The 14,551-nt window shown below is 35.8% G+C and overlaps 1 protein-coding gene across 3 annotated transcripts in view; it reads right to left on the reverse strand.

Moving 5' to 3' along the window:
- AGGF1 (angiogenic factor with G-patch and FHA domains 1) overlaps window positions 1-14,551 on the reverse strand; it is a 72,348-nt gene that overhangs the window by 41,191 nt on the left and 16,606 nt on the right. For all 3 annotated transcript variants that reach the window (XM_081826708.1, XM_006735412.3, XM_081826707.1), the window contains exons 8-11: window positions 13,920-13,971; window positions 9,062-9,163; window positions 7,780-7,945; window positions 6,103-6,185 (exon numbers count right to left, since the gene is read on the reverse strand). In XM_081826708.1, coding sequence (XP_081682834.1) covers window positions 6,103-6,185; window positions 7,780-7,945; window positions 9,062-9,163; window positions 13,920-13,971 — 403 coding nt within the window. The remainder of the gene's footprint in view (window positions 1-6,102; window positions 6,186-7,779; window positions 7,946-9,061; window positions 9,164-13,919; window positions 13,972-14,551) is intronic.

Consider the following 14,551-nt stretch of genomic DNA (forward strand, 5'->3'; position numbering starts at 1 on the left):
TTTAAAATGTTTATATTATTTCAAGTTGTAGAACATAAACTGCATATAGAAGATAATCTAAATCATATATGAATTGTAATATGCAATCGTAAGAGAATAGAGTGAAAATATAGTACATTTTGACTTAATACTGTGTACTCATATTCTCATGAACTGCCAGTATTCAAAGAAATATGCAGAACCCCTGGGTTTGGCAAAAAATCGACTTCTCCTTTTCTCTAAGGGACTGAAAGTTCCAACAGACCTAAAATAGTTTGGTGTTATTCCGTAGGAGGGAAAAATGTAGAAAGTGTTTAAAAAATGGAAAAGAGCAGGTACTCTTTTACCGTGGCAATTATAATAGCTTTTTGCTTCAATATAGCTCCATTTATGTGATTAGTCAGCCACTCAAGAAATATTTACTGAATAAAAAGTGTGGTATGCAAAGAAACTTGTAATCCCAGAAGGCAGACACATCTGATCTTCAGCATGCTACTGTCTGACTGATTCAACAATAAAAGTATGCACAAGAGGGGCCCCTGGGTGGCTCAGTCATTAAGCGTCTGCCTTCGGCTCAGGTCATGATCCCAGGGTCCTGGGATCGAGCCCCGCATCGGGCTCCCTGCTCTGCGGGAAGCCTGCTTCTCCCTCTCCCACTCCCTCCCTGCTTGTGTTCCCTCTCTCGCTGTGTCTGTCAAATAAATTTAAAAAATCTTTAAAAAAAAAAATTTAAAAAAAAGTATGCACAAGACATAGCAGTGGCACAAAAGAAGAGGTAGTCAATTTAGCTTCAGAGAAGGCTTCTCTTTCCCTTTGTTACAACTTGTTGAGCTTTATATAAATTACGATGTTCCCTGAAAGATGCTAGGAAATGCTAATACAATTCAAGGAAAGTACCACAGCAATTTTTACTTAATTCTGATTTTAAACAGAGAAGAAAAATATAGAACCATCAACCCTAATGGGTTTTCCCTCAGAAGACAAGGGAGTTAAAACTTTTGAGAAAACATTTTATTCTTTCCTTATTATCTTCTATTTTCCTCCCAAATTAGCCCCTCAACATTTTTTCTATTACAATTTCTTGTAGTATGAAAGTAACAACAAAAAACACAATTTTGCAGAAAAATATGTTATTCTGGCAGCATTTTTCCCCACATCCTCATGAAGTTTAAAAACCACTGGACAAATCCACTTAAGCCCTAGATTCCAAGGGCATCTGGCTGGCTCAGTCAGAGAAGCATGCAACTCTTGATCCCGGGGTCATGAGGTCAAGCTTCACATTTAGTATAGAGTACTTAATAAATAAATATTAAAAAAAAAAAGACTAGATTCCATATCTAATTCTGTCATTTAACAGCTGAGTGACCCTTAGCTTAGGTTCTCAAATGTAAACGAATACTAATTACCTTCCTGGTCTACTGATAGGATTAAATGGTAATGCTTTTTTAAAATGTTATTGTGATAGGGGCGCCTGGGTGGCTCAGTCGTTAGGCATCTGCCTTCGGCTCAGGTCACGATCCTCAGGTCAGGATCCAGCCCCGCAAGCCTGCTTCTCCCTCCCCCACTCCCCCTGCTTGTGTTCCCTCTCTCGCTGTGTCTCTCTCTGTCAAATAAATAAATAAAAAATCTTTAAAAAAATAAAATGTGATAATTAACTATAATTAACATACAATAAATTACACATAAAGTATACAATTAGATACTTTTGCAATTTGTATACACCTATGAAACCATCACCACAATCAAGATAATAAATATATCCATCTCCCACAAAAAAGTATCCTTATCCTTTGTAATCCATCCCTACAGAGCCTCCCTCACCTCCTTCCTCTCTTATATCCAGGCAACCACTAATCTTTCTGTCATGATATGTTAGTTTGCTCTCCTAGAATTTTATGATGTATGTATACAGTACATACTCTTGTTGTCTGGCTTCTTTCTCTCAGCATAACTGAGATTCATCCATATAGCAGCCTGTATCAACAGCTCATGTTTTTTTATTGCTGAAGAGTATTTGACCATATAGATATACCATAATTTGTTTATCCATTCATGATAGATACATGAGTCTTTTCCCATTTCTGGTTACTAGAAGAAAAGCTGCTAATACCACAATGAAATACCACTTCACACAGATAAGAATGGGTAGTATGCAAAAGACAAGAAATAATAAGTGTTGGTGAGAATGTGGAGAAAAGGGAATCCTCGTGCACTGTTGGTTTGAACGTAAATTAGTGCAACTACTGTGGAAAACAGGATGGAGGTTCCTCAAAAAATTAAAAATGGAAATACCATAGGATCCAGAAATTCCACTACTGTGTATTTGCCCAAAGAAAATGAAAACACTAGGGTGCCTGGGTGGCTCAGTTGGTTAAGCAACTGCCTTTGGCTCAGGTCATGATCCTGGAGTCCCTGGATCGAGTCCCGCATAGGGCTCCCTGCTCAGCAGGGAGTCTGCTTCTCCCTCTGACCCTCCCCCCTCTCATGTACTCGCTCTCTCTCATTCTCTCTCTCTCAAATAAATAAAATCTTTAAAAAAAAAGAAAAAAGAAAATGAAAACACTAATTTGAAAAGATATAAGCACCCCTACATTTACTGCAGCATTATTTACAATAGCTGTGATATGGAAGCAGCCTGTGTCCGTCAAGAGATGAATGGATAAAGATGTGGCATACACGCATACACACACACACACACACACACACACACCACAAAATGGAATATTACTCAGCCATAAAAATGAGATCATGTCCTTTGTGACAACATGGATGGACCTAGAAGTTAGTATGCTAAGTGAAATTAAGTCAAGAGAATGACAAATGCAACATAATTTCACTTATATATAGAATCTAAAAGACAAAACAAACAAAAACCAGCAACAGACTCATGAATACACAGAACAAGCTGGTGGTTGCTAAAGGGGTGGGGAAGGGGAGGATGGGCATAATAGGTGAAGGGGTTTAAGAGGTACAAATTTCCAGTCATAAGTTAAGTCCCGGAGGTGAAAAGTACAGCATAGGGAATATAGTTAATAATATTTTAATAACATTATATGGTGACAGATGGTAACTCCACTTATTGTGGTATCATGTAACAGATATAACTGTCAAATCACTATGCTTCCCATGTGAAAGTGATATAACATTGTATGTCAACTATACTTTGGTAATAAAAAATAAAAATTTTTAAAAACGGTTTTCAAAAGAAAGAAAAAAAACATCATGAGCATTTGTTTATAAGTCTTTGTATGAACACATACTTTCATTTCTCTTGGGTAAATACCTTGGAGTAGAATGGTGAATCACATGGTAGGCATACATTTAACTTTGAAGGAAACTACTATTTTCCAAAGCAATCGCATCACTTTATATTCTCAGAACTCCAGCTTCTCCACATGCCTACCAACACTTGGTGTGGATAGTCTTTTTACCTGGTTTTAATTTGCAACTTCCCAGTAATAGTAGACAACTTTTCATGTGTTTAGCTGCCGCCTGTACACCTGCATTGGTGAAGTGTCTATTCAAATCTTTTGCTCATTTTTATTACTTTTTTTAAGATTTTATTTATTGGGGCGCCTGGATGCTTCAGTTGGTAAGTGTCTGCCTTGGGCTCAGGTCACGATCCCAGGACTCATGATCCCAGGACTCATGATCCCAGGGTCCTGGGATCGAGCCTTGCATTGGGCTCTCTGCTCAGCAGGGAGTCTGCTTCTCTCTCTCTCCCTCTGCCCCTTCTCCTTGCTCATTCTCTCTCTCTCTCAAAATCTCTTTAAGATTTTATTTCAGAGAAAGGAAGAGAGCGAGCAAGCACAAGCAGGTGGAGGGGCAGAGGGAGAGGGAGAAACAGACTCACTGCTGAGCAGGGAGCCTGATGTGGGATTCAATCCCAGGACCCTGGGATCATGACCTGAGCTGAAGGCAGACGCTTAACCGACTCAGCCACCCAGGTGCCCCTTTTTTGCTCATCTTTTTTAAAGATTTTATTTATTTACTTGAGAGAGAGAGAGAAAGCACAAGCAGGGGAGAGGGGCAGATGGTGAGGAAGAAGCAGGCTCCCCCGCAAGCAGGGAGCCCAAGGTGGGGCTCAATCCCAGGACCTTGGGATCATGACCTGAGCAGAAGGCAGACACTTAACCAACTGAGTCACCCAGGTGCCCCTCTTTTGCTCATTTGTAAATTATTTTCTTATTAATGGGCAGAAGACATGAATAGACATGTTTTCCAAAGAAAACATCCAGATGGCTAACACACATGAAAAGATGCAAAATCACTCAATATCAGGCAAATACAAATCAAAACAAGATACCACCTCACACCTGTCAGAATGGCTAAAATTAACACAGGAAACAACAGATGTCAGCGAGGATGTGGAGAAAGGGAAACCCCCTTACACTGTTAGTGCAAACTGGTGCACCACTCTGGAAAACAGTATGGAGAGTCCTCAAAAAGTTAAAAATAGAACTACCTGATTATCCAGCAATTGCACTACTAGGTATTTACCCAAAGGATACAAAAATACAGATTCAAAGGGGCACATGCACTCCAATGTTTATAGCAGCATCATCAACAATAGCCCAACTATGGAAAGAGCCCAAATATCCATCAATTGGTGAATGGATAAAGAAGAGGTGCTATATATATATATACATAGCTATACACACACACACACACACACACACACACACACACACACACACAGGAATATTACTCAGCCATCAAAAAGAATGAAATCTTGTCATTTGCAATGACGTGGATGGAATGAGAGTATTATGCTAAGCGAAATCAGTCAGCGAAATGTAAGTATCATGATTTCAATCATATGTGGAATTTAAGAAGCAAAACAGATGACTATATGGGAAGGAAAAAAAGAGACGGGAAGCAAACCATATGACACTCAATGATACAGAACAAAGGGAGAGTTGATGGAAGGATGGGGATGGGCTAAATAAGTGATGGGTATTAAGGAGGGCACTTGTTATGATGATCACTGGGTGTTATACATAAGTGATTAATCACTAAATTCTATTCCTGAAACTAATATTACACTGTATGTTAACTAGAATTTAAATAAAAATCTGAAAAATAAAAAATGAAATAAATAAAAATAAATTTTGAGTTTTGTGATTTTATTATATATTCCAGATATAAGATATATGGTTTTCATCAGATAAAGGATTTGTAAATATTTTTCCAAGTCTGTGGCTTATCTTTTCATTCTCTCTCTTTTTTTTTAAGTAGACTCCATGCCCAATGTGGAACCCAAAGAGGGGCTTGAACTCACCACCCTGAGATCAAGCCTGAGCTGAGGTCAAGAGTCAGATGCTCAACCAACTGAGACACCCAGATGCCACATATCTTTTCATTCTCTTAATAGTGTCCTTGGAAGAACAGAAGTTTTGGAGGAAGTGCAATTTATTAATTTGCTCTTTTACAGATTGTGCTTCGGGTGTTAGGTAACTTAAAAAACCTTTGCCTAACTTTTTTTTTAAAAGGGTTTGTTTCTAGAAACTTCATAGTTTAAAAAGTTTTAAATTTATATTTATGACCCATTCTGAGTTCATTTTTATACATGTTACAAGGTGTAGATCAAAGTTCTTTTGTTTGCTTTTGCATATGGCTATCCAAGTGTTTCAGCACATTTGTTGAAAAAGACCATCCTTTCTGCACCAAACTGTCTTCACACCTTTGTTGAAAATCATACACACACACACCCACCCCCACATACACCTATGTATCTATCTGTGAATCTATTTCTTAATTCATTATTCTGTTCCCCTCACCTATTCATCTTTATGCCAATACTATACTGTCTTAATTACTGTGGCTTATAGGAAGTCTTAAAATCAGGCAGTACCAGTATCCCAACAATGTTCTTCAATGGTACCATCTTAATCCAAGTTTTTTAAAAACCAGAAATGGCTATTTGAATGTTGGATATTATTATCATTTTTCTACTCCAGCCTCAGTAGTTGTTGAAGTAAACAGTAACCAAATTATATAAACCTCAAAATCATTCTAAATAGCTGTATCTTTATATATAAAATGGACTATGCATATCTAAAGACATTTTTACTCAAATCCAGATGCATAAATAATAAACGTAACAATATTTAACATCCTTACCTGCAAACCATATTTTACTCGTATTTTCTTTAATTCTTTTCTCCTTTCCAACTCTTTTTCCTCCTTACTTAGCGTTGGACCAACTAAAAGGAAAAAGTTGAGTTTGGTTTAAAAAAAAAAAATACTAAGTCTGACAGACTTTACACAAAATTAATATTGCTACTTAATAATAAAAAATTAATACTATTTCATCTGCATATTAACTAAAAGCTCAACTAAACATTAATATAAAGGAATCTTGGGTTGTGGTGATGTCCTTTCAGCATTTTGGTAAATAAATCTACTTGGAAAGTAAACCAAATCCCAAAGACTACAGGAATGCTACACTATAGATAACAAAAGAACACTGACCATCTTAATTTTTTGATATGATTATAACAGAATTTCAAATGCAGAAATACTGTTAATTTTCCAAAGTATTATAGGCATGTAAAAATCACTGAATCCAAGATTCACATTGCTGTGTAATGTACCATACTCATTTTCATAATCTAGTATCAGAAAACAAAAAATAAACAATGAACACATATAGTTGGTATTTGGGGGAAAAACTTGATGTAAAAAAAATTACTTCTTACTGGTTCAAAGTATCTATTTAAAATTTAAAAGCCTCTGATGAGTGGATTTAAATAAGATAGCAACCTCTTACAGTGTTATTATAGAAAATAATGGTGTATATATACAGATGATATAGCAACAGAAGCTCTAAGTAGGAAAGCAAGCATATTGGAGTGCCTGGGTGGCTCAGTTAAGAATCTGCCTTCGGGGGGCGCCTGGGTGGCTCAGTTGGTTAAGCGACTGCCTTCGGCTTAGGTCATGATCCTGGAGTCCCGGGATCAAGTCCCGCATCGGGCTCCCTGCTCAGCGGGGGGTCTGCTTCTCCTTCTGACCCTCTTCCCTCTTGTGCTGTCTCTCATTCTCTCTCTCAAATAAATAAAATCTTTAAAAAAAAAAAGAATCTGCCTTCGGCTCAGGTCATGATTCCCAAGTCCTGGGATCAAGACCCACATTGGGCTCCCTGCTCAGCTGGGAGTCTGCCTCTCCCTCTCCCTCTGCCCCTCCCCCCGCTCAAGCTCACTCTCTCTCAAATAAGTAAAATCATTAAAAAAAAGAAAGAAAGCAAACATATCAACGAATAACTTTTATTACCCCAGCCTATTATTTTATATATTATTATATGACTGAGTTTAACCATGGATGACTTTTTCATATCCATAAACAAAAGTCAAAAGGAAACCAATCTTTACTATAATTATGTCACAATTACCCTTTTGAAGGACATTTAGCTATCACTGCTGTGCCGCTTCCAAAGTCTACTAAACTCTATTAGCAAAAATAGCTAATGATTACCTTATGGGTCAGAAAGCAACCTAATGCTATAATAGCACAACTAAATTGTTGCACAGAAAAATCAACTAAAATCGTAATCTACTAGCTTAAAAAAAATCAACTAAAATCATAAGCGACTAGCCTAGGTTTCAAATTTCAAATGCATGTCATTTCTTAGTCTCACGTAATAATATTTATCTCACATAATATTCACTAAAATATAAATGTATCTCAATACAGTTTTATATCAATTAAATACGAAGCTGGTAGCTGATACTTTTTTAGAACACTCCAGTGAATTAAATAGAAAAGTTATCATGCCTACATATAACAATATGTTTCACATACCAAAAGAGTCATCTTTCTTATCAAGACGAAGGTGAGCTCGAACCTGTCCTGGTTCACAGCCGTCACAGGTATCACTGCCAGGGTGGATGTGAAAAGACAGTACAGTCTCTCCAATTTTCACTTCATCACCATGCTCAAGTACATAAGGATCACATTTAGTTTTAGGCTAAAGAAAAAAATTACAAAACAGAAACCCAAGAGAGTTATGTAAGATTATTTTATATCTACTGTAAGTAATGTCTGATTCAAACAAAAAAATATTTAGGATGGTTCTCAATGAGATAGACACACACATGCACACACAGTGCACATTTCCACAACTTGAGGATGATATAATGTTCAACTAGTGGAGAAGATACCTGCACTGAGCAACTTCTTTTATATTATCAAAACCCGCTAATCTCATCTCCATGCATAATCCTAGAGAAATACCCAACCCAAACATCAAACAATCTATTACCAAAATGAATAACCATCACAGTCAAAAAGATAAAGTGTTAAGGGGCTAAGTGCATATTTCCCCTTTTTCCTCTTCTTTTCTGATAATTCAGTTTTATTTCATTTTTTATTCTTACAGACTAAGAATAAGGCCTCCCCCACTCCCTTCCATTTACTTTCTTCCATATGTTATGTGCCAAGCACCTTGCCAAATGTTGGTGATAAAAGAGTTAACTGGATAGACATAGGCCCTATCTTCAAGGAGTATCCACTTTAGCAAAATTTCCATTAAAACAATTTTTAAAAAAACACAAAAAAAGGAGTGCCTTTTAAGTTACTGTAAGAACCTTTGGTTTGAATAGCTTTAAAATGCATTTACTTCTTTTTTATTTTTTTTATTATTTTTTAAGATTTTTTTTTTTATTTATTCATTCGACAGAGAGACACAGCGAGAGAGGGAACACAAGCGGGGAAGCGGGAGAGGGAGAAGCAGGCCTCCCACAGAGCAGGGAGCCCGATGCGGGGCTCGATCCCAGGACCCTGGGATCATGACCTGAGCCGAAGGCAGATGCTTAACCGACTGAGTCACTCAGGCACCCCAAAATGCATTTACTTCTAAAATAAGGCATAGATACATAATTAGAAGATAACACTCAAGAGTTAAGTATCCACTTATTCTATACTTTTTTCAGTCCTTTCTGTGAATCCCCTTCCATGTAATACATTTGGGCTTGAATAGTAATCTGAAACAAATTATATGTATAATAACTATGGCCTTCAGAATAAAAATTTCCAGTTCATTTTTTAAAACTTATGTGCAAGTAATTAATATATATATACTCACCTGAAGAATCTGTTTTCCATTAACAATTGTACCATTTTGACTACCTTGATCCACAAGGACATAACTTTGTAAGTCATGGTCAAAATAAATTTCTGCATGAAACTTAAAACAAAAAAAAAATAAAGAACGAGGTAATTATAAAGAATAATATTTTTTTAAACCACAGATAATTTCTATCATAGGATGCGAGACTTAAGTCTATGATAATTTAATTTTTATTATTTTATCTTTTTTTTTTTTTAAAGTAAGCTCTACTCCTAATGTGGGGCTCAAACTCATGACCCCGAGATCAGGAGCTGCACATTCTACTGACTAAGCCAGCCAAGTGCCCCAAATTTTACTATTTTTAATACCTTTTTTCCTGAATACAAAAGCGTAACAATGCCTCTGGTAGAAATGTGAAGGCTACAGAAGAAAAAGTCACCTATAATTCCACCTACTACTGCCGTTAATAATTCAGTGTGTCTTACATTTTCTACTTTTACAATATAGCTGAGATTATACCATTTAAAACATTTGAAATTATTTTTTCACCTATTAAAAGTATTGGTCTTTATCATTAAAAATTCTTAATACAAAAGGTGACTTCAAACATTCAAGATGAACTTTTCCTTTTAAAGATTCTATTTTTTTAAAATAATCTCTATACCCAACATGGGGTTCAAACTTACAACCCCCAAGATCAAGAGTCACATGCTCTACTGACTGAGCCAGCCAGGCGCCCCCAAAGGTGAACTTCTCAGAGAAGTTTTCCAGATTTTCAATACTCAGGACTAATCATTCCCTCCTTGTACTTTGTTTACATAACAATTACACTACACAAAGTTACTGCATATGTGATAGTTGCCGTATGGCTCACAATTACTGCTTGGTTGACATTTTTGCTTACCACTCAGTACATATAACAGAGAGCCTCACATATAATGGCATATACCCAGTACATGTCTATTTAATTGGATAAAGAACTGCAGACATTTAATTTATAATTTCATAAGTAATACACTGCTGGTGGGAATGTAAAACTGTGTACCTGCTTTAGAAGGGTATGGCAGTTCCTCAAAAGGTTAAACAGAGTTACCACAGGACCAGCAATTCTATATTTAAGTATATATCAAGAGTAATAAAAACATACATTCAAATACAAACTTGTACATGAATGTTCACCACAGCATTATTCTTAGCAGCCAAAAAGTGGAAACAATTCAAATGACAACCAACTGATAAACAAAATGTAGTATATCCATACACTGGCATTATTATTTGGCAATAAAAAGAAATGAAGTACTGATATATGCTACAACATGAATGAATATTGAAGACATACTAAGTGAAAAAGCTAGGTAAAAACAACTACATGTTATAGGATTCAATTTACAGAACATGTGCAGAACAGGCAAATCCACAGAAGATAAAAGTAGACTGTGGTTGCCTAGGCCTGTGGGAGTTAAAAGGAAATGAGGAGTGACTATTATGTTTCTTCTAATGGTGATGAAAATGTTCTGAAACTGTGCACCCAAGTGGCTCAGTCGGTTAAGCGTCTGCCTTCGGCTCAGGTCATGATCTCATGGTCCTGGGATCGAACCCTAAATTGGGCTCCCTGCTCAGCTGGGACCCTGTTTCTTCCCTCTCCCTCTGCCCCTCCTGCTCGTGCTCTCTCACTCTCAAATAAATGAATAAAATCTTTAAAAAAAAAAAAAAAGGAAAATGTTCTGAAACTGACTGTGGTGATGGCTACACAACTCTATACAAAAAACCTTTGAATTACACACTTTCAATGCATAAATTGTATACAGGATATGGACTGTATCCCAATGAAGTTGTTCTTAAAAATTTTCATAAACAGGGGTGCCTGGGTGGCTCAGTCACTTAAGCATCTGCCTTTGGCTCAGGTCATGATCCCAGGGTCATGGGACTGAGCCCCAATTGGACTCCCTGCTCAGTGAGGAGCCTGCTTCTCCCCCTATTTGTGCTCTCTCTGTCAAATAAATAAATAAAACCTTTGAAAAAAAGAAAAAAAATTTCTCATAAACTAATTATAAAGTGTTCCAAACACACAAAAGAATACACTGAACTGGTCTACCCATGACACAGTTTTAATAAATTTTGCCATATTTGACCCAGGTATTTATTTTTTAGATTTTAGTTTATTTATTTCAGAGAGAGAGGGTGGGAGTGGGGGAAGGGGCAGAGGGAGAGGAGAGAGAGAATCCCCAGCAGATTCCATGCTGAGCATGGAGCCCAACACGGGGCTCGATCTCAAGACCCTGAGATCATGACCTAAGCTAAAATCAAGAGTCAGGCACTTAACGGACTGAGCCACTCAGGCCCCCTTGCCTCAGATATTTAAAAGAAAAATTATTATTCATGGATGTGTAACTCATTCTGTCCATCCCACACCCTTTCTTTTCAACGGTTCAATATTTAATCATTATGCCTCTATTACTTTCACCCCGTATGTATGCATCCATAAACAATTCATGGTTATTTTGCTTTAAACTTGACATAATGGGAATTACACTGTATGAATATTTTCTTGAGATGTAATTCACATACAGAAAATTCACAGGTATTACATTTATAGTTTGATAAGTTCTGACAAACATATGCTACCGTATGTATTTCTTTTATTTTGCTTCTTTGGCTTAATATTATATTGTGAGGTACATCCAGTTGTGTACAGTTTTGCCATTTTGCTGAATGGTAAAACTCACTGTACGGATTCTTCAACATATTCTGATGATGAACATCCAGTTTTTTCCCCCAAGGTTTTACTATTTTTTAAGATGTTTCTATCAACATTCTTATACATGCAACATTCCTGTACACAATGCAAGGATTTTTCAGGAGTATATTCTTAATAATGAAAGTGCTAAGTCACAGTATGTGCAAATCTTAAACTTTATTAGATACTGCCATATTGTTTTCCAAAGTGGTTGTACCAATTTATATTCCCAAAAGCAAACTATAAGAATTCTTGTTGCCAAGAATATAGTCTTAACCAATATTTGCTATTGTCGGAATCTTCAGTTTTTGCAAGCATAAAAGGTATGAAATTAAATCTCATTATCGTGATTTTAATTTGCATTTCCTCAATTACTACGAAGACTGAAACCTTATATTTTTTAGCCACATGGATTTCCTCTTCTGTATATTTTCTCTTCATGTCCTTCATACATTTTTTTTCAACTGGGTTCTTTAGAATACTAACAACTATACCAAAGCATTTAAATAGTTTCAAGTCTTTTGACTTGAAACCTTATTCCAAAGAGCTGTTCTAAATTATGCTCCCAACAGGAGTGAAATTTAATAAATATGACAAATGAAAACTGACATTTTGACTTCATTTGTATTTCTTAAAATTTTTAGAAAGACTGAATGGTTTTCACATAGTAATGATATCCCCTGCATTGTGAATTGTTTATTTATAGCCTTTGCTCACTTATCTATTAGTGTCACAGTGGGGTTTGAAAAAAATGAATTTGTATGAGATTTTAAAACATAAAAGATATACATTTTGTCATATTTCTTACTGTCCTAGTCTGCCTTTTTTAATTATTATTAAGTAAACCCTACCTCCAACATGGAACTCAAACTCACAACCTTGAGATCAAGAGTTTCACATTCTTCCAACTCAGCCAGCTAGGTGCCCCACGTAATCTGCCTTTTAAATTTGTTTAACATGACAAGAACTTAAAATTACTCAAAATTATGTCTTCTCTGATTTTTTCTCATTTTTTTTAAACTTAGGAGGTCTTCCCCTATCCAGTGACAGATTCCATTTTCCCCAAATATTAATATGAAGTGTCCAGGGTTTTTTATTTAATTTTTTTCATCTATCTGGATATGTGTAATATATATTGTCAAAACGATTTCATACAGTAACAAACCATTTACCCCACCAGTGAATATCTTAGTTTTAAAGAAAGAAAGAGCAGAAATGCCACTACAGAACTACCTATATTTTAGATTGAATTGCTATTTAAATCACAGAGTGGGTTTTCTTTGGAGGCAGAAGGGTCATAGTAAAGTAAAAAAGCAAGATAATTTGGTCAGAGTTAAGATTATGAAAATTTCCTCCCTTCTGAATGAGTTGAAACAAAGTAAAAATAAGTGGACTTTCAAACTATAATGGAAAACAAATTTCATCCTCAAAAGACAAAAATCACATAAAATGTATACTTTAGATCCATATTATAATCTATTAAATAGAAACAAAATGGGGATGATGAAAGGTCAGAAAAAGATAACCAGCATGGAAGAGAGGGAAAAACTACAGAAAATACAGTAAAGAAAAGGAAAACTAGCAAATATAAAGAGTATCAGTAGCAAAACCTTTTGTTTTTCTACTTGTAACTAAAGTTGCACCGCTGCTTTGTTTGTTTTAAAAACCCAAGTATTCTTTTTCCTGAAACCATCAGAGGAGCAACTAGGAAAAGCTATAAAAGCCTTGGGTGGTAGAGGACAAATAGTTCTTGAGTTGTAATATACTCTGGACTCAACAGTAACCATCTAATAAAATAGCCTGAATCCAGGTCTGATTCATTTTTGAACCACCATATCAAGAACATTTAGTTCACTCAATAAATATTTGTTAAATGGGTATTACTTTAATACTTAATCTACATTTCTATTCCTGCTCCAGACTGTTAAAAATTAAACATCATTTAGTTTACTCTAATTTTGATAAAGAATTATTCTCGCAAGCAGTGGAATAAACAAATCTGAATTGCTTTCATTTCCATTAATACCTGGACTATTAAACTTTCTACTAAATAAAAAAGCCCCTAAGCTTCCTGTCATAATGAGGGTTTATAAAATCGTATCTAGGGCGCTATATTTGAAAAATCAAAGAACTTACCTTACTAACACCAACTTCAGGGATTCGGAGAGTATGCTCCATATCTTTTTCTCTGCAGGGTTAAGTAAAGTGTCTTTAATAATTTTTGAACCATATATAGATTAAACACAGTTAACAAAGAAACGATATTTTTTAAGATTTTTGTCGTCGTTGTTTTAAAAGAAAATGTTAAAATCCAAGTCCCTCTATCACACTTAAGTCATTTCCTTAATCCTACTCTAAATTTCCTATTTGAAAGAAGTTCCAGGATTACTTTTATTTTTTGATACATCTACCCCAGGTTAATAATAGACATCTAGTGGTGCCTGGGTGGCTCAGTCAGTTAAGAGTTCAACTCTTGTTTTCCACTCATCATGAGATCGAGCCCCAAGTCAGGCTCCGTGCTCAGTGCAGAGTCTGCTTGAGATTCTCTCCCTCTGCCCCATACTCACATGCTGTCTCCCTCTCTAAATAAAAATCTTTATAAAAAAAATAATAAACATCCAGAACAGCATATCCTTTGTACTAACATCAATCATTCGAGATCTGTTGACTACATTCCAGCTTCTATTACTATATGTAAAAGGACCATACTATTCTTCAAGAATTTAAAACTAAGATTTTGTACAGAATATGAATTAAGGATGGGTTTT

This window comes from Leptonychotes weddellii, chromosome 7 (assembly GCF_054177405.1).
Source record: "Leptonychotes weddellii isolate Sample4059 chromosome 7, ASM5417740v2, whole genome shotgun sequence".
NCBI classification, from domain to species: domain Eukaryota; kingdom Metazoa; phylum Chordata; class Mammalia; order Carnivora; family Phocidae; genus Leptonychotes; species Leptonychotes weddellii.